We start from the raw sequence: 21,749 nt of genomic DNA, 5'->3' as shown, positions 1-21,749 counted from the left end.
GCTTGTACGGAAAGTAAAGCATTCATTCTCCCTTTGGTATTTTTGTTTGTTATAAGGACTTATCATGTTGAATCTCACTCACATTTATCTTAAAGTGTTATAACATGCATATAAAATTGGACAGGAGGACCATTCATCACTAGGTATTGTCCAGCTGGTAAAACTAAGAAAGGCGGGACTTTAAGAAACCATTGCCAATTTCTACGTGTGTGGCTCTGTAATATATATAGCTTCAGATTGCAAAGGCAATAACAGTAAAATATTACCCCAAGGAAAAACATAGCTTGCAGTAGGTATTCATACACTGCCTTTAGTCCTCATCTGTGGAAAAAATGTGCAACTGTCTATTCCCCTACTTCCCACTATGCACAGACACAACTGAGCTGTGTCGTAATTATTATCTCTTGCTCCTCTGCTTTAAGCCAGTTTTGGAGGTACTTTTTTTTTTCACTAAGTCTGGCGACTTGCATCTCTCCTGACTTTGGCTTGATGACTGGCACTAATCCATCCCACTCTCATGACAAGGGCAGTGCATTCGTGGGTCAGGAGCAGAGTAGTACAGCCGGGGGGTACATGGGAGGCTGCACGCAGGTTTCTGACATCCAAGATGGTCATCTGCTGCTTGTCTCACATTTTCCTTTTTGCTCTTTGCCTTCTGAAGGAAACCCCTCTGTTTCAAGTAGTCCACCTGTGTCCTGCGTAGGGCATAACATCAGTGAAGCAGGTCAGCAGGAAATACTTGCTCCCAGTACATTCTTTGGTTGTTTCGCAGAAAGTGCTTGTTTTTTCTTACCTTCCTCTTTGCTCAAACAGCATGTGCTTTCTTTTCACACATCTCCAAGGGCAACAAGAAGACCTGTACTGGTCAGTCAAAAAGAGAGAATAAAAAGCTGTTCCTTGAAATGAGTGAATGTGTCCAACTACCCCTGGCAAAGCACTGGACCTTCCTCCCTCTGGGGAGGCTCTGTGGACCTCTAGCCTGAGCTCCTCTTCAAATCCAAGGAGAAATTTTGGTGTCTCAGGGCTGAATTCACTTTAATTGGCTTTAATCCTTAGTTTAATTGAAAAAGTTGTTTTTTCTTGGAAGTTTGACCACAGACTTTGTACTGTTGAATCCACTTCAGAGACATTTATGTGTACACCCTGAATGCTAGGTTAATTTCATTAAAAAGCAACTTTTTACATATAAGCAGGTTGCTTTGAAACAGTGACCCTAGGAAGGTTCCAAGAATGATGTGCAAGTGAGTCATACCACAAGGCAACAAATTGAAGACATATCTTATAAACATGTGGCAGCAATTGGTCTTACAGTTGCTAATATTGCAGAAGTTGTGAAAACACAGGATCTGTTTGTTGCCTCTTTGCAATGCTTGGTTTTCACAGCAATTTTTACAGAGTCAGAAGAAACAGGGTAATTATAACATAAGGTTCAACATCTTTAGATATGTAGAACATTTTCTGTTGCTTAAAACAAATATTCCCAAAGAAAGTATAAAACATTTTTCTGACTTGCAAAGTTTTTGCAGTCTATCATTTAAATTACTTAAATAAAGGGAGCTTTACTACTCCCAAAAGCTGAGAATATAACACCCGCCATGCATATTAGCTTGATCTTTTTGACAGACCAGAAAAGTGTTTGTGTGTGCCAATTAAAACAAAAATGGATCCCCAGTGGCTTGTTCCTCACACAACTTCTGAAGACTGCTATCATTGTATGCTGGGGTAACCCTGGATAAGGCGGCTATCCAAAGTAAACAAACTTTTCAAAACTTTCATGACAGATGGGGGTTACAAATGCATTTTAATAAGAGAGTTGCCAAAGCAACTTTTTTTTGCGATCAGCATATATTTACTTAATATCTAGCAACATTGGGAACACAAGGCAGATAGTTTCTCACAAAATTTTTTAGCAAATATCATTTTTTTGAAAGATTGGTTGAAGACCTTTTCTTTCAAGCTGATATTTCCTCATCACTTCAATGTTAACTTTGCTCGACATCCAAAGGACTGCTAGATTGGTAAAGCCAGACTGTAATATGAGACAGACAATCTGCTTGATAATGAAATTTCTGTGGTAGTTATAAACATCTTAGAGTTCTTTAAGTAATTTAACTATCAACATAACCATGACTACCTCTCTTTGATAGGCTGAATCATATAATGGATATGAGATGCAGTATGAATATAATGCAGCTCAATACTGATCCTTTTGTTTTATTTGCATTTTTGAATATTAGACTCAGCTCATTACAGTACAGCACAGAGATATATTTTATTTATCCTTTCTCCTGCTCACTCATTCAGCATAAACATGGCCAAGAGACTGGATTATCTGTGAGAAAGAATGTAAGATCAAGTTCCAGAAATGCAGTTAGACTTTTGACATGTTTTTGAAAATGTACATATCCCTGTTCCTGTTTAATTCAAATCCAGTTAATTAAACCACTAAGGAGCATAGTGTCTCCCAACTTCAATTAATTCTACTTCTACTGTGGTGTGGACACATGAGTATCTGTTTAATGTGTTTATTCTCAAACTATATTATATTCTAATGATAGCTTTTCTTTTTTTTTAAAGAATATTTAGAAAGAGAGAGAATATTCCCACTCTTCTTTCTTTATTTTAGTCCTTTATTTTTGACTCATTTCCCACTTTTCCTGTCCCATCCTGGTTGGCTGCCATGTGGATAGAGACTGGTTTGTCCTGTGTTAAATGTGCTGAGTGGTTTGATCCCATCCTACAAAAATATCTCAGGAAAATAGAAGGGAAAGCCTAGATTCCTCTTTACTATGGGGAAACAGGATGAATACCATGATCAAAAATAAAATAAAAATTTTAAGCAAGCAAGGTGAGATAAAGGGAGCAGCACAAAGGGGGAAGAGTGTTAGCTTTTCAGCTAGAAATGCTTCAGAGACTCACATTTTCTTTTTTCCTACACATATCAAGGGCAGCAATCCCAATGCACAGTGCAACAAGAGGAACACATTTTGCTGAATTTCTGCATGCACAGGTATCTGTCAATCCAAGTTTAAATCACTTAGTGTTCACCACAAGCTGTGGGAGCCCCAGGTGACATCAAAATTTAGGTTTTCTATGCAGGATTCTGCATTGGATTAGCATCTGGTGGGGTTTCCATGGTCCAGAAGTGTCAATAATCCAGCGTGGATCCACTGTAGGAGGTTATATGAAGCTTCACCCCTATACTCCTGCATTTTTTCCGCATGTCCTGCATTCAGAGGGAGTTGAACAGATCTTTTGACAGTATTTGACTGAAATAAGAACTGTGTAGTGGTTTCTTGGTGGCCATACATGAACTGTATGTGAGCCATACACTTCCTGAGCTCTTCACTCTGTTTCCTTTAGCTTGCTGCAGCGTATAGACTGTGAAGGCTTTTTTGCTGCACTTCTTCTTTCGCATAGGATTCTTTACTTCCTGTATGATGGTTTGTTCTTGGCATTGTCTGAAAATAGTTCATCACTGCAAATAACAGTTATAGCCACCAGAGATGCATGAGTACACTTTGGAGTGAATCAATAACACAGTTCTGTATCTTCGTTTTGCTGTGTGAATTTATTGCTCTTTTCCGTATCTCCACAGAGTGATTGCCTATCAGTAGCATTCTTAAAATTGCCTCCATCCTTGATCTGCAGTGGAATTAAATGTAAAGAATTAAAGTATCTGTACAAATGTATATTGGTAAAGAACTAGAGGGATGTCATGAAGAATTTTTTTTCGCAGCAGTGCAGTAGTCCCTAGATCAGAGTTTGCAGGAAGACAATGGGCAAAAGATGCTCTGTTTATCTCATGGCACTTTTCTAGCTTTTATCTCCTGTTTTCTGTAGGTGTAGATATACTGTGAAAGGGAAAAATCTCTGAGACAGAGGTGATCCAGATGATGTGCAAAGGTTTGGAAGTTGTGGATGTACGCAGGCATGTATGGCACAGTAGCATGGCACAGTAGCACGTCCCAGAGCACAACCTAGCATGGGAAAAATATATGACTTGTAGGAGTTTTAAGAACTGTTGATCCTGGATAGAATCCAAGTTATATTCATTTATTATAAAATGGCAGTGGTATTAATTAGATACAGTGTCTGGTATATCCTGGAGTTATATAGGCATCTTTTTGTTTAATAACATAGGATTTTGTTGAACACAACCTTGGTACGTCATTATGGTAACATGCAAAAGAAGCTCAACTCCCCATTTACAGCTTTATAAGGTGACAAGAGAAATCCTTAATAAGCCACAAGTAGAATATCATAAAAAGTGTTTCACACCTGCCCCCCTTCCCACACTTAGTTGGCAGCCCAGCAGTGTATTGAATTTAACACACATTTACCTGCAGTGAGCCAATATTTTCAGAGGATCAATGTTTAACAGCAGGACTGTACTACTGTTCTTTGTAAAACTAGCATGTGAATAGATTCAGCCTTTGAAGTGATTTTTCCAAAGTGCTATAACAAGAAAAAGAGAAACCAGGCATCCTGGCTCTTCTGTAAGCAACCTGAAGGCCACACCGTTTGCAAATAAGAGAGTTGTCAGTTGTCATTCTTCGAGGGTATTTATTGCCAATAGAAACACTATAATTCTGCTTGGTAAGGTAATGCCAATTCCAGAATGTAGCCTTTGCAAAAATTATGACAAAGAGAGGGAATTCAGTAAATAAGTGAAGTACATGGCACAGTGGAGGCTGGCAGCTCTATCTAGAACACATAATTTTTTTTTCCTATTTTTTTTCCCCAGATTTGTCTTCCATTTGTTTCTCCAGTCCCTCTTTATTTCAGCAGTTCCTGATACAGGGACGGTGTGTTAGCATGCCTTAATATTGAACAATTTACGCTTGTTGTTAGTTATACATCATTTAAGGCTGTGATCATAAATTGTTCAATCACAAGGTTTAGTCAAAGCTAGCATTCTTTACTGATGTCTTTTCCCAAGGGTGTTGAAAATTCGATTGTTCAAAGTGCAAATATGGTTTAGCAATCCATTCCAAGAACCATTTATCAGAAATACTAAGGAGGTAATATATAAAAGTGGGATAGGAAACCTGCACATTAAATAGGATTTAGCAGCCAAAGCCTTTGGAACTGCTTTCCTGTGAATGACTGGAATGGAGCAGAACAAAGTCAATTACTGACTGTAATTAAGGAGTGGATGCATTTAAACTGTAGAGAGCAGTAGCAGTCTTCTTGAAACTGTCTAGTAACGCTGAAGATTAGTCTGAGGAAAGAAAGAAAAAGGACTTGAACTATATCTTACAGAAACTATATTTTAAATTAATTCTCTTCCTTCCATTCTATGATCTGTTTTTACAGATTTGCTCATAAAACACTGATAATATATGATTATCAAAATAACACATTCAGACAAAGAAATTTTCAACATGTATTTTACTTTGGTCTTGTTAGTAATGGAGTATCTCTTTTGCATATCATACACTACAAATGTTTATGCAGTGCTGAATACTTGTTTTTTAATAAAGCCTGAATTTACTGAACGGAAGACTGAACTATATCGTGTCCTTTTTAAGCCTTCAAAATACAGTAAATCTAATTATATATGCTGCTTTTACTTTGAAAATGTTATTCTATTTTATAATTTTAATAATGATTTGTTTATACTGGGAGAGAGGCATTAGATTGAATTGTTGCCTGTGTTTAGTCTAATTCATATCTGCATGTATACATTAACAAATTGTGTTATAGTATAATACATTTTGAACCCAAACTTTGCCATGTGAGCTGTGAGAACTAGAGGTCAGCTCTTTCAACTGCTCACCTTCAGTTGAATTTTGACTAAATTTTCTTCTCATAAAGGGAACAGTGAGTGTGTGAATGGGGATTAACATATGATTGTGGACTAATAAGGGAATTAAAATTTCCCAAATAAATAACTCTCCCGTGCACATGGAGAACAATGAGGTGGCTGGAGCTCTGCTCTTAACGGGTGGGGATGGGATGGGATGAACATCTGCAGCCAGCAGCCTCTGAGCCTGAACGGGGGACCATTCCCACATTCTCTGCAGCACTCTCACAGGATGTCTCTGCTAGAGCTGCTCTGATGGGATTTTCCTTAATGCTGATGACTTTAGAAACCTTCCTTACAGGCACTTCCTCAATAAAGGGAAGGTTATAGAACAATTAAGAAAACATTAAGTTCTTTTGTATTTTTATTTTTTATTTTTTTTTATTCTTGGTAGTATTTCAGTTTTAAGAAGTGTGGAGTACCCAGGCTAGTGAGGAGCTGTTTTTTCTTTTAAGCTATAGTAAAAACTCTTGACATAGGGCGGATGCAGTGAAGCAGTAGCACTTCAGGTTAATGGATTTACATAAATAGGCTGTGCCAGGTCTCAAAGGCTGTGCTCTGCTTTTCCTCTCACTTTGGTCAGAAAATAATATCTGTTGTTCACTGTGTTCAGCCATTCTCCTAAAAACACCTGGAAAGTTTTTGGTCCTGAATAGTACCATGTCCCAGTAAGCAGATTAAACCTGCATCCTCAAAACACCTAAATTTAATATGCAATTCCCACATGCAGATGCTATTGAGTTATGCACAGGCAATTCTTAACAACAAAAAATAAGAAAAAAATGGTTTCAGAGCTGACAGGAGCTGAGCTGGTTTGGACCGTGGGCAGGACAAGCTCCCGCCCCTTGCAAAATGTAATCCTTCATTCACTCATCTGCGAACACACAGAACTGCTGTGCCCTGAATCATGCTTCAAGCACCAGCTGAACAATCCTGCGGCAAAGCACTTCACAGTTCTGTGCCTCAGTTTTGACATCTGTAAAATGGTTGTTTTGACCTGCTGTGTAAAATACCTGGAGATCTGCTCTAGTGTATATATGTATGTGTATATATATATATATGTATATATATATGTAAATGATGCAATAGCACTATCAACATGGTTTGCAGAAGTTCAGATCAGCAAAATATGTGCATGCATATTTCCACAAAATATTGTTAGGCAGTGAAACAGCATTGTCATGGGACTGAATATGCTTTTGATAAATATTCCCAGTGAGTGGGTCAAAAATGCAAATCGACTCCCATTCAGGCAAACTGGGGATATTTTTTTTGTGATAAATGGGCTTCTAATTACTCTGGTACAGCCATCTTTGAAGGTATTTTATTGTTATTATTAAATATAAAAAAAAGTAACATCATTAATTTTACTAAAAGTGGACTCTGGAATTACAGGTATATAATAAATGTGTAAATTTGAGGTATCAGATATAAAAATATAAATGCAGGTACCAGATATAAAAATGATATTGCCAAAACAGAAATGGAAACTGAAAATAACAGGAATTAATTCTCATATTGCATTCTTTTCAGGGTGCTTTGATTTCCGTTTGAGCTGTGCCTTGTAACACTGAGTTTCCTAGCTTTTTTTAACTTTGGTCACATTACTGTTACTTTTGCACTATTTGTGTTTGGGGGTTGCATTGCTGAGACAATATCTCATTTGTTGTGACATACTCAAAACAGTTTTCAGACAGAGGTTTAAAACTCCTCAGTAGCTCAGCACTCCAGCAGATAATTCTGGGTACAAAGGAAAAGCATTTGGGTGAGTAGGAGAGAAAATAGAAGAAAATATTCTGTCCAGTATGTGTTTTTCTTACCTATGTGTCCCATGCCCTCTCCAGATCACAACAGTGTCAGGAAATGAGTTTCTCCTCCAGTCAGATATCGACTTTCTCATACTGGATTGGTTCCACGCTATCAAAAATGCAATTGACAGATTGGTATGTATTTGTTTTGGCTGTTACCTTTATTAATTAAGATGTAGCAATTTCAACTTCATTTGCTTAGGCATCTCTACAGGTTTTAGGCAGTCAGCAGCTAGCTAGACATTCCTTTTTCTGAAAGATATAAAAATATGTATGCAAATCTACTAAAAAATGTCAGATAAACAAGGTTGTTGAACAAAAATGTCACTTGATTCTTGCCTTGAATAGGAACGCTACATTTATTTCTGAAATAACAAGGACATTGGTTTGCTGAGGGTTGTAAAAGCACACAAGCACTTAACTAATGAATTTTTGCATTTTCTGTTTATGCAGCCTATAGTATATAATCTTCAATAGAACTATTAATACATTTGAGCCTTTTATGAATTTTTGTATTACTTATTCAGAAGAATAACACTAGCAAATAATATTCTTTTGTAACTGATTGCTGTTATTCTCCCAGGAAGGCTGGGGGTTTTCTACTAGAAGTAAGCAGGGCTGCATTTTATTAAAACAGTTTTTAATTAGTAAACCAGATTCAGCTGTAGCTTTTTCTTTCTTTTTTGCCACTCTCAGTACAAATTCCAAATGCCTTCCTCCTATCCCTGCCTGATCCAAGAACATGTGTTTTTAGAGGGCACTGACTTTCCTTGTTCACTGCAGAATCTAGCGAGAGAAAAGTATCCCCATTTCTTGCATTTCTTTCCAGAGGTTTTGCTGCAATGAAATCGGCAGAGCAGGCAGAGGCAGCCTCTTTGAAAGGGTTAATCCGAACACAGCTACTGTTTCCTTAAAGAGCTACAAACATTATATTACCCTGAGGCTAAAATCAGCCAAGGAAAGTTTGATCTGATGATGTATGTCTTCATATTGTGCATTTCATTGGGTGTGTGAGGATATTGATATCCTACCGAAGATTTTGGGGTGGAGTTTTCCATGAAGACTTACAATACTCTTCCTCTTCCACACCGCCTCCCCCCCCTCCCCATTTTTCAGCTAAACATCTAATAGACTTATTTTTTTCACTGAAATTAAAGTAATAGCGGCCTTAGCAGCTCTGAGCATGCAGTGAACCACAGAATGTGTGGCTGGTGGGGCACAACTTGTAGGTGGTTAAGGTACCAGAAAGCAGGGCTTGCTCTGGTGAAGGTTGACCTTTCCTGTGTGTGCAGGACAGTATGCCACCATGAAGTACTTGGTGACCACTTCATATATGTCATTTATTTCAGTTTTAAAACTCTGAATGATTGTTTAAAGCCTTGCAGCTTTCCAGGTGTTAGGACAGCTAAATCTCACCTGACCAAATACTGTAGGAAAAGATGTGATATTAGCCAAATAGCATCTCCTTTTTTCTTTTATTTTTATTTATTTTCTCCCTTAATAATCCCTAATTGTCACTTTGTATGCCAGTGAATTAGAGCAAAAGAAGTGCCCCCCTCTTTCCTAAACTTAGACCAGCAGAATTCAACCCTGAATTTGTAAAGATGTTTGGAACAGTTGGGTTTGCAAGAACATTTACTGTAACTATCTAAACCAGAAAGGCAATTTAAACAACCTTTCTCTTTGCAAGCATTTGGAAGTAGCCTACAATGTGGAAATAATTTTAGTCTCTAAAGCCTAAAGAATTAGGCCTTTTGTTTTCCTCGCTTAAATAGGAATTTATCTCAGAAATTAAGACCATTCTGTCAGGGCCATAAAAGCCCTGCCATATGACAAATTTTTCATTACACTTTCCTTAAATTATATACTCCCTGCATCACTTGTGGTGTGTGTGTCTGTTAGTTTCTGATTCTGTACTGGCATTCTGTAATTTCTTGCATCAGTCTTAAAAATAATAATTTTATTAAATTCATGCACACACATATGCACATATACTCTTTTCGCAGCCAAAAGAACGGAGTTGTACATCAAGAAATTTGGAGTTCAAACTCAGAAGATCCTCCAGCATCGAATTACTGAATAGCTTAGACACTGAATCCAAAGAACCAAAGCCTGAACACAGAAAATCTTTAAGTAAGGCTTTTCTCTTTCTGATTTTTTTTCTTGTTTTTTCTTTCCTTTTAAAATAACTATGCCATTACAGGGTGAGATAATTTTTATTACATAAAGAATGTAAGGAAGATCACTGAGAATTTTAAAGCTCAATGTGTTCTGTGCTGATATACATAACTTGCATTTAAGTAAAGATAGCTACTAGCTCCACACTTTTAAAGGCTGACATTCTCTCCTAAGCAAAATAAATTTGTTTAGGAGCAAAAACATTTATTTAAACCATTTATTTTTAAAAATTAGCAACATGAGTCCTATGTTAATGGTCTGTTGTGGTTGCTTTGTTTCCATTTTAGTAAAATACCTCAAATTGCCAGAGTAATTTTGTCTGTTGTATATTTATACATGGAATTTTTGAAAGACATGTCTTATCTGCTATAACTGACAATCAGTGATATATCTATAATTTTATAGAAGGTAAATTCCAGGGATCAAGGTTGATTTTTATCAGTGTGATTAGAAAAGAAAGTGATCTAAAACCAGCAGGGATGTACTTTACTCCACTGAGACTTTTCTTTTCCAGTGTGTGCTGAGATGCTCATGATATTGTGGGCAGTAGATGCAGAGGCTAGTGGTCACCTGGAATCACTTGTTCAGCATTTTTTTAATTTTGCCCTCTCGTTTGAATCTTTTGTTTTTCTTTTTCATTTAGCAGGAGATTCACATTCTGCTCTGTGAACAGCTTTAGATTTGCACGCTAGTATGAGATACCTATAGATACCAAAGTGCTGTGTAAGAATTTGCCTGCATGTGTTTCAGTGCAGGATCAAAGCCTTTGATATTGCATTAAAAAGACACAGCATCGTTATTTTTAATTAGAATTATCCACACAATCATAAATATATGCACACACATGCATGTGCCTGTACACACAAATACAGATATTCATTAGTCCCTTTTTGCAGACGAAAGATTTTTATTGTTGTTGTTGTTTTCTTATTATCTTGGAGATTTGGGTTTTTAAAGATTTTTTCCTTCTGTTATAAAATAAAAAGTAGCTTGAATGTAGCTTGTGAAAAATTGTCCCAATATCTTTGTACTGTGTGTTACATGGCATTTCTCAGAGGAAGAAAAATATGACTGAGAGCATGGTAAGATTTGAGGGTCTGATTCTGCTCTTATTGTAGCTAATAGCAAAATGACCATAAACTGTCTCCACACTTGGGGAATTTTTATTTGTTTATTTATACTTCTCACATATCTTTAAATAATAATTTGTCAGACAAAACAAAAAAAGTGGATATGAACAGGGGAAGAGACTTAGCCTACATTTCTTTCTCAACCTTAGAGAATCCTGAATAACTTCTGTTTTGTTAAAAGCTATTTAAACTCTTAAAAAATGTGAAAATATCTGCTGTGAAATCTCACTGAATCTAAGCTTGCATTTAAATACTGTAGATTGGATTGCTTCTAAAATATGTATTCAGAACTTCTTTTTTGGCCCCTTGAGATCAAGCAATTATGTGGAATTAGAAAAATCATATTATTCACTTACTTATTAGTAGTCTAAGCACAAACTGTATTGTCAGTTTTCTGCCTTTGGCTTTCTGTGCCCTTAATGTTCACACAAGTATCGTAGCCAGAATTATCGGCAGCTAGAGCCAAAATTGCTTTAAAAAGGCATGAGAACTGGTAATGACACATTGTTAGCAGTTAACAGGTGGTCGTTTCATTGTCCAGTTTGACTACAGAGCACAGAGAAGATATGTGAAATATCTGCAAGTGTGTTTATAAAGTTCTTACAAAGTTTAACAATTTTATAATTTTATAGTGCTCTTGTATTATTGACTACTGCCACTGCCAAATCCAAACAAAGGAGATTTTTTAAAGATGGCTCAAAACTCCTCCAGTTTAACAGAAGACAAGCAAGTGATGTGTTAGCAGGCCAACCCCCCCAACAATCTTTAGTGGCATATTCAGACAGTTCAGACTCATTTGTATTTAAATTTTGTATTTAAATTTTCTACATTTAGAAAATGTCCAGTTTTAGAACTGATATTGCTGTGCAACTGGGGGTTTTTAGCAGCACAAGTATATAAAGGACAGGTATATTCTAACCTAAGTATTCCAGTAATATGCTCTTTAATTTAAAATTGGGGAGACTGCCCTTAGAGACTTAGTAGCAGGAATTTAGGGTTCATGTTTAATCCTAATTGCTTCTGCTTACACTACAAAGACAAATGATAACTCTCTATTATGATTTTTTTTTTTTTTTTTTTGAGCTGTAGACACTGATTTCATTGAAAATTAGGCTTAAACTGCCAGGCTAATTTCCAGAGTTCACAGAGTGCTCATGGTCTTGCTCATGCAGCTTTTCAGTGGCTTCTCATCCAGTTTGGTTGCAACTCATGTTCTAATTCAAGTTTTCTTGAGCAAAGAGGAAACCAAGGATAGCCTTGGGGAACATTACCAAAATAAATAAAAACCTGATCCTGCTCTCAAATACATGGAATGAGATTACTCCTTTTTTTTTTCTTTTTTTTTTTTTATGATGCCAACTATTTCACTGACTTAATTTATGCAGCTAATGCTGGGTCAGAAAGAGCATGTTTTTCACCTTAGGAACCTCCCGCATTAGAAGATATACCCATTTGGTACAAGAAAATTGTCTTGTAGCTCTGCTCCTTATACAAATAACTGTTGCTCTAAATTGATATTTTTTAAAATTAGTGGCAGACTTTAGAATTCCAAGTAATTTAGTTATCGTTCAGACTGTAGGGTTTTGGGCTTTTTTCTTCTAACATTGCCAAAACCCCTCCTAATTAATACAAATTATAATTGGGTCTTCTGGTAGGTGGTCTGCCACGTTAATTTTTTACTGCGTGAAATCAAACACCAGAGTTAGACTGAAAGTAAAAATGCTCTCAAGGTGCATGGAAGGTAGGGAAAGGATCTGTTCATTGCACAGTTCCCAGAAATCATTAAGCTTTCCAAAACCCTAGAGATCTTACTGTGGCTATGGAAAACAGGATCTACCAGAACAGTCAAGCAAATTGCAGGCAAGCAAACCAACTCTACACTCTCCACTAAGCTCAGCATTGCTTTTACTGTTCATGGTTGCTTCATAGTTTGCATTTTGGCCATCATCTGGGAATTCTGTCACTCAGGAGTGACCTCTTGTGGAAGAGCCGGGGCTGGAGTCACTATCGATTGTCAGACAGGATCAATTCCCCTTCTACTCCCCCTTTTCTGGATAGAAATAAACGGCTTCACAGTAGGAAGAGTGCCCTTTGGCTACTGTATCAATCTGAGGGCTGCTCTTGTCAAAATGCACAATCACAAGCTTGATAATGCAATCCATTCCCAAAGCACTATATTTCCAACCTGTTCTCCATCATTTCCTTATGGCGTCACATTTACTCAGTTTATCACATTCTTATTAATATTTTAGGTTTCCTTGAAAGTGATGGAATTCTATTTTTATTACAAAAGCAACAAGAATAAATACTAATTGTTGTCAGTTATTTCCTTATGTAGTGGGAACAGTAATCTGTTCCTCAGCTTTAGGTTGCCAAAGCAAAATAATGAAATATTTCAGACATTTAAAAAATCTGTGATATTAGATAAATGCAATTTGATCTCCTTGTTTGCCACATAAAAGCTGGAACTGCCTGCATTGATAAGATTGAATTGCATTATTTTTATTGTTTCTACTTGCATATTTTTCTTATCTTCAAAAACATTTTACTTAAAACCCAGTGGTTAATCATGAAATCCTGTGACAGATCCTGGAAAATCTCTCCCATATTTGAATTCTGGCTTGAGGTGCCACAACTACAGAATGAAGATTGGAAAAGAAGAAATATGTATCTGTGTGTGTGTGCATGTGTGTGTGTGAAAAGGGAAGTCGTGATGGGCTGTGCAATATTCACGATCACTTTAGTGTCTTGATAAGAGTAGTTGGACATCCAAGCACCATTGTGCCAGACACAATGCGACAACAAAGTAAGACAGTTCCAGCTCTCAGCCTGAATAAGGACAAGTTGCAACAGGTGGAAAAAACAGACAAAAGCAGGGGTGGAAGGAAAGGTTGACAGCAAAGCAGACATGTCATGCATATTAAACACCAGGCTTGGGATTCCTTTCCACTCTCTGCTAGGATCAGGGTCTTAGCCCTGGCATCTTCACCACCAGCCAACTCAAATAATGATATTTTTCTTACCTAAATTCTTCTTGCACTTCCAACAGGCAATGATGTCTTTTTTTAGTCCCAAAAGGTGATGCGTTGCTCTGGGATGCCACAGCCCTCACACTCTTCCCCTGAAATGGATGCAGAGCAGTGTTTGGGAATATGCCTCCTCACATTATTTTAATCAGGAAAAAAATAATAAACTCTGGATCATAATTTTGAGTTGCCTTCAGAGTTTGTAACAAAGTTATCTGGGTTCTGAAATTTGCTTTGGCTTTTTAAAAGGTACAGTTTAAGTCAAGCATCCCATCCTTAGTATTTAGTCAAGGACTGTGTTTGTACTTTAAAGTTGCCCAAAGTTGCCTTTATCATTTCACTCACTTTTCCTTATCCCAGAAGGCTGAATTTTGAACCTAGAAGAGCATGACATGTAAGTATTCCTATGTAATTACTAAAACATCCCAAATCATCTCTGAATGCATTTTGTTAGATAACTAAGACTGTACAATGTCGTAGTGCTGGAACAGCAGTAGAAACCCAGTTTGGTCTCTCAGTGAACGTGATGGAAGAAACAGAGAATTCAGCGGAACTTTAACTCTTTTTGGCTCCATGTGGTTCTTGCTCCTTCCTTGGATCAAGCTTCTGCTGAGGGCTTGCTCGAGGGTTTAAAGATTGTCCACACACACGACTGTGTGTTTTTTGTGGCAAGCGCTGGTGCTATTGTTTATCTGCAGAGGGAAGGGATGGTTACCAGGGCACTAACACATGTATTTGTGCAGCTTCAGCTGCTTAAATAGCAGGAAGAAAAAAAAAAGCCAGAACTTATTCTGTTGAAAGCATCATTTAGACATCCTAAAAAAAGGACACCTAATTACAGGCAGTGCAGAGAGAGGAGCCTGTGTGATTTTTCTGTTTCTTCCTAACACGCAAAAAGGCTGGAAGTTTAGGAGACCATATCTTGGGATGTGGTGAGAGCATTTACTGGCTCAAACAAACTTTTTGAGGGCCAGATTCTGAGGCAGCTAACAGAGTCCTTCACCCATGTAGGCTTACTTTATTGATATGGGGCTAATTAGAGCAGCAGAAGTGGGAAAGTGCTCCATTTCTTTGTTAGCGCTGATGAGGTCTGAATTCTTTCCCTTTCCCAGCCCACTTATTTTAGTGTAGATGTGAAGTTCAAAGCCAGATGGATGCTATTTAGAGAGTATTATTACATTACAATGTTAACATTATGTATAGGTCAGTTTTATTACTTTTAATAAAACCAAGAAACATAAAGCAGTAATGTATTTTAGTGTAGCATTGCCAGTGCTAACAATTAAAACAAAGTAAAATGAAAACTCTATGCAAATATGCAGTTTTCTACTGCAATGTTAATTTTGTTACTGCAGCTTGTGTGTTTGCGACATTTATTTATATTGCATCAACAGGAACGCAGTCAGCTTCAGATAACGAAAAAAGCTCACAAAAAGAAAATGCAACACGCTGCTTATGGAGGGTGGCAGCTTTTTTATAGGGACTAAACTTATTTTTTTATGTAGTTTTGTGTTTCTCTGGAACATTCACTATAGGTAGGTTGTTTTCTTCAAGATTAGGAAAATACCCATTCAGCAAAAAAGAAGCAATAATATTGGCATTTTGGGAACAAGACATGCCAGATTCACAAATTGTCTCACTTCCACTGATAATAAGAGATTATGTTGCACCCAAAATTCCAACTGGCTGTGACTAGTTTTCAAAAAAAAAAAAAAAGGGCATTTTTCCTGAATTTGAGTATCCTGTTTCCATCAATTATAATATAATGTTTCCTTAATTCTTTGTTTTATTTCTACTTCACTTTCCAAAATCCTTCCAGAGTTTACTATTTGCGTTGAAAAAACATATTTTTAAATTGGGCATATCCAACTTCCATATAAACATTTGGCAGGGAAATCAGTGCATGTTCACTTAATTCATTTTTATTGAACCAAGTCCAGAATTTTAGTCAGGAAAAAGTTAGATATTAATCATATCTGAGCAAGATCATTAAATTTTCCTTTACCTACTAGAACAGCAGAATCATTATAGAACCATGAGAAGTTAACTCACTTATTAATCTTTGCAATTACATAAAAGTGATCATTTTTATAGTACTTAAGAGTAGCTTTTACCCATTACATGAAGAGTATGTGGGAATATTACAATATAATATAATGTATTTTTATAGATGTGACCTGTGACTCATTGGTCTGCTTTCTGACACACAGCTCTCTGGAAAAGTTATCTGTTTGAGCTTAGATAATCTTTAATTGTTTCACATTCCTTATGCTCATTTATGGGGCATACTAGTAAATAGGGAGATAGTCACTGAGTTATTAATTACCTCATTATTACTCAATTATCACTACTGCATTCTTCATTTTTATGGAGAATTATATCATAAAAGAAGGTATATTACACTGCCCACCACAGTTAAGTATGAATGACAGTGATAGCTAATGTAAGATCGAATTAGTTAAAGAAAATCAATCAGAAATCCCCACTATAGATTACTATCTGGTTTCTTCTGCCTGTTCCAGCAAATGTTTCTCATCTTTGACTTTGAAACGCAACAGTCTAAACTGGGTTCTTGTTTCAGTGGACTAATCCCTTTTCATAAATCATGTTCAAGTGCTGAAGTAATTTGCACATCGTTTAAAGAATATTTGCTTTGAAACATTCACCTTAAGCCCTTTTGTATATCCTTTCTCTCGAAAGATTTGCAATGTTTGTTTTGTTCTCTGAGGTATAAAAGACCTGGGTAAACTTTATTCCTGTTGTTTCAAGATTAGTGAAATAAAATGCATATTTATGCAACTGGGACTGAAAGGAGCTTTAGTAAAGATGATCATACATATGACCCATGGGAGTGTTATAACACAGAATGTCTGTCTTAAAATCTCCTAGGTTTGTTCAAAACACTGTTGAAGGACTTAAGTTCAAAGAAAAAAAAAAAAAAGTTACGAACCCATATTTCTTCTTTGTTCCAAAGAAGTGAGATGCCATATATTTTTCTTAACAAAATAAACTCCTACATGCACATTACAGATAAACTTGATATGGAGTGAAGTAGAGACTGGATAGTCATGATTACTTTAAGTTTTTTCCCACTGAACTACACATACTGACAAAGTGTTTAAGAAAACTACTTTTGGGGGAAATATGCAGTTGTTGTTTCAAACATACCCTTGAATCAGAAAAAGCAATTACAAAGAAATCAAGCATTTTAGGTATTATTGGAGTTAAGCGGTTATACCCCTTCCCACATGCTAAAAGTGAGGCTGACTCCTGTGATGCGGAAAATATACTCTGACTTTTATCACTTTTAAGCCCAAGTATCCAACATATCTGATAGTTTGGTGCAGTCTCCTTACTAAGTAGATCTTTGTCTGCATTAGAAAGTAAAACTAAAGATTTTTGTATATTGTACAAAATGTCTTCATTTCTGTAGTTTAAAGCAATAGACAATGCAGACAGTTACATCTGCTTGACGCTCTATCACTTGCATTGTCAGTATATCTTCATTTTTGTATTTCTCCTCCACAGTGAAAGAATGTAGGCTGACAACTGATAACACCTAAATAGACACAGGCATTTTCACTGCAATGGGAAATATTTTAGGCTACTGCCTTTGGAAAGAGGTCAGAATCAGAGCAAGTGAGCAGGAATTGCTGAGATTTGTTCTTTGGATATGAAGAGGGAGACCACATTTCCACCATTCTTGTGAGCTTAAGTCTGAAGCCTCTTGCTGTATTTATTGAAATGACTACCCAAATTTCAAGTTTGTAGCCATGAAAAATGATTCTCACCCTACACTAAATTTTGAGGTTTCAATACTATTTATAACTAATCCAGATGCAATCCTTCTGGCACATTGGGAGGGATGTAACAGAAATCAGGAGGTTTTTAGCTTATAAAATTCTAAATTAAGCCCAATTAGAGAGACCGCAGATCAGTCCTTAGATAGGAATACCTACTGTCCAGACTCACCTTTTTTCCCGTTGCAAAATTATTTAAATGTTTGTACCTTCCAGGTTGGAGAATGTATTTAATTTAAATTACAACCTTCAAACCCAAATATCGAAAGACCGATTTAATGAATTAAAGTATGGTACTGTCTCCTGGACAAAGTGTATTAGTGCTTGAAAAGGAAAAGCTCTTTGTAGGATCACTTCTTTGTTCCAGTGACTGCCTACTGATGTGCAGATAAAAAGATCATGCCTGTGAAAGTCAAAGGGTGGAAAATCATGGAAGGGTTAAATGCTGCATTGTTTATCAATTAAGTAAAAGATTCCAACTAGTTGGCTTTAAATATTGATGTTGAAGAGAGCACTATGACATATGTGCGTTTCCCCTCACCACCAAGGATATTTGGCTCCATTTAATTAATTCTATTGGCCATTGTCTTAAGCATGTCCAGGATTCACCCAAGAGGAATTCATTTGAGTTACTGTTATTGAAAAGTGTAACATAGCATTATCTGCCTCAGACAGACTTTTCACAGCATTGAATCAATTCCCCAGTTCTTGAAAACAACTACACCATTTGATTCCTTCCATAATTAATGAAATTCAGTAGTAATGTTTTTACCCCTCAGCTCCGGCTGAAAGAGTGTTCCAAAACTTCAGTTTTCAAAGCTGAAAGTGTTCTGATTTTCAGCCTAAATGGGCTTGTGGTACATACATGTGCTTGTGTCAGCATTTAGCTAGCATTTTATTTTCAGCAGTTCTTTACTGTTTCAGGTGTACCACCCCAAACAGAGTTACAGACAGCAGTCTTACTCCTTCTTCTGCTTGATTTGGTAGATTAAGCCAGCCAAAACTTGCAGTTGCCATTCCTATGTTAGGCTGCTTCTCTTTTTCCTGATTGTCCCAAATAACCCTTTTCTGAATCTGCCCCAGTTTCAGTCCATATTTCTTGCACCTAGATATTCAAAGAAAGGTCTTCCCACAGCCATGGGAAGTGGAATTCATTCTTCCATATGGAAATGTCTAGCCTGATACAGTTGAAGATATGTATTCATCTGTTTCATGACCCCCTTTATTTTAAAGAGAAAAAATATAAAACAGGAATATGTAGATCCTGTTGTCCTTTAACCCTTTGTAACAAATGCATTCTCTGTGAAAACCAAAGCCTGGCTTAAGCTTTTTTTATTGCATATAAATTTTGTTCCTACATGTGGTAATGGCTTTGTAACTAATTTTTAAGGCATTCAATTTAAAATGAAAAGTAATATTCTTATAAAACTGAGCAACTCTTTTCAAACAATGTATTTTAATGAAATGAAATTAAAACAGATTAAAACACTGCAGTGTTGATACATTAAAAAAAAAAAAAACACCCCCCCCCAAAAAAAGCCAACCAACAAACAAACAAACAAAAAACCACCAACGAACCAAAAGCCCAAAACTTGTAAAGAAAAAGTCTTAGCTGAAATTATCATGTCTGATATAAACTGATAGTTATATGCATCCCACTAACCTGGCGCTTTTAAAACATTGTGGTGAAAGTGTCTAATATGTATCTAATATTTTGCTTGGAGGTAACATGCCTTCTGGAATAAGGATTAAAGGGCAGAGTAAACCAGAGGCAAACAAACTTGGTGCTGTCTTGTCCATAATACCTTTTGGGAGAAGTCTATGGAGTAAACTGGCTTCCAAACAGCACCCAGGATTTCTCTTGGGAAAAGATGCCTGGAAGGATCAGAAAGTTGATTAAAAATTAAGTAAGTAGTACAGGTGATGATTTCAAGATTACACTTTTACTGTCTTTCAGGCTATACATATATTTCACTTAAATCAAAATCTTTGTCTCATTGCTGTGGTTTCTAAGAAGACAAGGAGTATTGTTCCTGCAAAAATAAGCCTTATATATACTTCTGTGGGAAAAATATATACATATTACGTATGAAAACATATGTATGGTATCTCTCTTGTCTGTGTAAGATTAAAGATGGTTATTTTAGGGTGCTATAATGCTTCCTCCTTTCTTCATATGATGGTATTTCAGTGATGTGTTTGAATGAAGACAGCACTAAAAACTAACAGAATTAATGAAAGCATAGCATTGTAATATTTGAACTGTTATACAGTCTTATCTGAAGATCATTGAGTATGATGAATCAAGGGTAGTACTGATATAAGGCACAATTGCAAACAGTGGGATATTTGATTTATTGTTGCAACTTTGCTTTTAGTATAAGTTGTACGTTAGTAATTCCTGAACTGAAAACTGAAGTCTTGCTTATAAAATCTTTTGCTAGGTTTCAGATTTGGGGCATCCAATAGTTTGAATTTGGAATTCACTTATGAGAAAAGTAAATTTTTCTGTTAATTGCTCAAGTGGTTTGAGGGGTGGAGACAGAAGAAAAGGTGAGGGACAGGCTTAAGCAGAGAGGAGTCAAAATGGTGACATGGAGAAAGGGAAAGAAAACGAAAGGATCCTGAAGCACCACTGGTTTGTTTAATCATTTGTCTGAATTTTGCTTTCCTCTGAGGGACTGTAGCAGATATTGCCTACTGAGTGCGAAAGAGTACCACACAAACACACCAGTCTTTTCATCGGGTATATTTAAAGATTATTTGTAATTGGTGAATGTGAGAATGGAGAGGATCCATTAGAGTTATACTTTCTGTTATTAATAACCCACAATGAAAATGGTTTTTGAAAATGTATCTTTTATTTTATGGGGGTTTGTCCAGAAAAAATAATTTAGCAGAATTCACCTTTTCCAAATAATTGTTTACTTAGAATTTATCTGTAGCTGGTTTTGTTCAATTTACAGGCATTCATAAAAATAAAGTTTATAATTCTACAACAGAATATTCATAATGTCTTTAAAATACTCAGTTAGATAGTAGTCCCCAGGATCTGGACAGCAGGACTTCAAAAGGCAGAGTCCTCTGATCTTCAGTTTCCTTATTCTCTCTAAGCTCAGAAGGTTTCAACTATCAAACATAGATTAAGTTTTATTGGTTGATAGTCTAATTGCATTTGTATTATCTTTCCCCTTAATATTATTTTCTTTTCTCTGTGTTGGATTTCATCCAAATATTATTACTTCCATGAAGCAGTTTTCTTAACACATTTTGTTTTTGCTTTGATGCTTAACTGCTTAACGCATGAATGCTGCAATTAGGTGCTGGTTCCTGGTAATAGTTTTCCTTCTGTAAGGAAAAGTTTCTACAGTCTTCTGGGCTTTGCTTATATTTGAGAAAACACTTCAGTTGAGACTTTTCACGGACAAGATAAGGTTTGGTTAAACATCTGAACTTTTGAATGTTTATCTGAACTAGATTCAACCTCTAAATTTGTCTATCATTAGTTATTTTGCTTTTCTTTTTAGAGGCTAAATTATGCAATTAAATATATTCTAAAGTAGGTTAAGCCCCCATGCAGTTTGTCAGCCAGAACATCAATTTAAAAGCTAAACCAGCCTTCAATTGCATCTTTTTAATGTTTGTCTGAATTTTAACCATGGCTGGCCAAACATAGAGTCCGTGCACCCCAGCAAACCCCACATGTAGCTGGCTGAAATGTCCCAATGTTCTTGTGATGACTGGCCTAATTTTACTTCATGAAAAGATCATTATATATAGTAATTATTTGCCTGCTCAGGCAGTTTGTCCCAGTGAAACTGTTCTGGAGATTGGATGAAGTACTAAATGTCATCACATGCTCTGCAGTGTCTCTGGATATTTTCTCCTCCAAACGTGGACTTGGGGTCCCAGCTACTGCTGCAACAAACTTGTTGCACCAGCAGCGTAGGACATGCTCATTTGTGGGGTCGCAGTTACTCATGCATTCAGCCGATCAC

The 21,749-nt window shown here is 36.5% G+C and overlaps 1 protein-coding gene across 5 annotated transcripts in view; it reads left to right on the top strand.

The window, feature by feature from the left end:
* Positions 1-21,749, top strand: part of ARHGAP15 (Rho GTPase activating protein 15) — a 334,091-nt gene that overhangs the window by 160,577 nt on the left and 151,765 nt on the right. For all 5 annotated transcript variants that reach the window (XM_065671278.1, XM_065671277.1, XM_065671275.1 and 2 more), the window contains 2 exons: positions 7,654-7,752; positions 9,624-9,750. In XM_065671278.1, coding sequence (XP_065527350.1) covers positions 7,654-7,752; positions 9,624-9,750 — 226 coding nt within the window. The remainder of the gene's footprint in view (positions 1-7,653; positions 7,753-9,623; positions 9,751-21,749) is intronic.

This window comes from Lathamus discolor, chromosome 3 (genome assembly GCF_037157495.1).
Source record: "Lathamus discolor isolate bLatDis1 chromosome 3, bLatDis1.hap1, whole genome shotgun sequence".
NCBI classification, from domain to species: domain Eukaryota; kingdom Metazoa; phylum Chordata; class Aves; order Psittaciformes; family Psittacidae; genus Lathamus; species Lathamus discolor.
The sequence above is the reverse complement of the archived record's forward strand: the minus strand, read 5'-3'. Positions and strand labels throughout refer to the sequence as shown.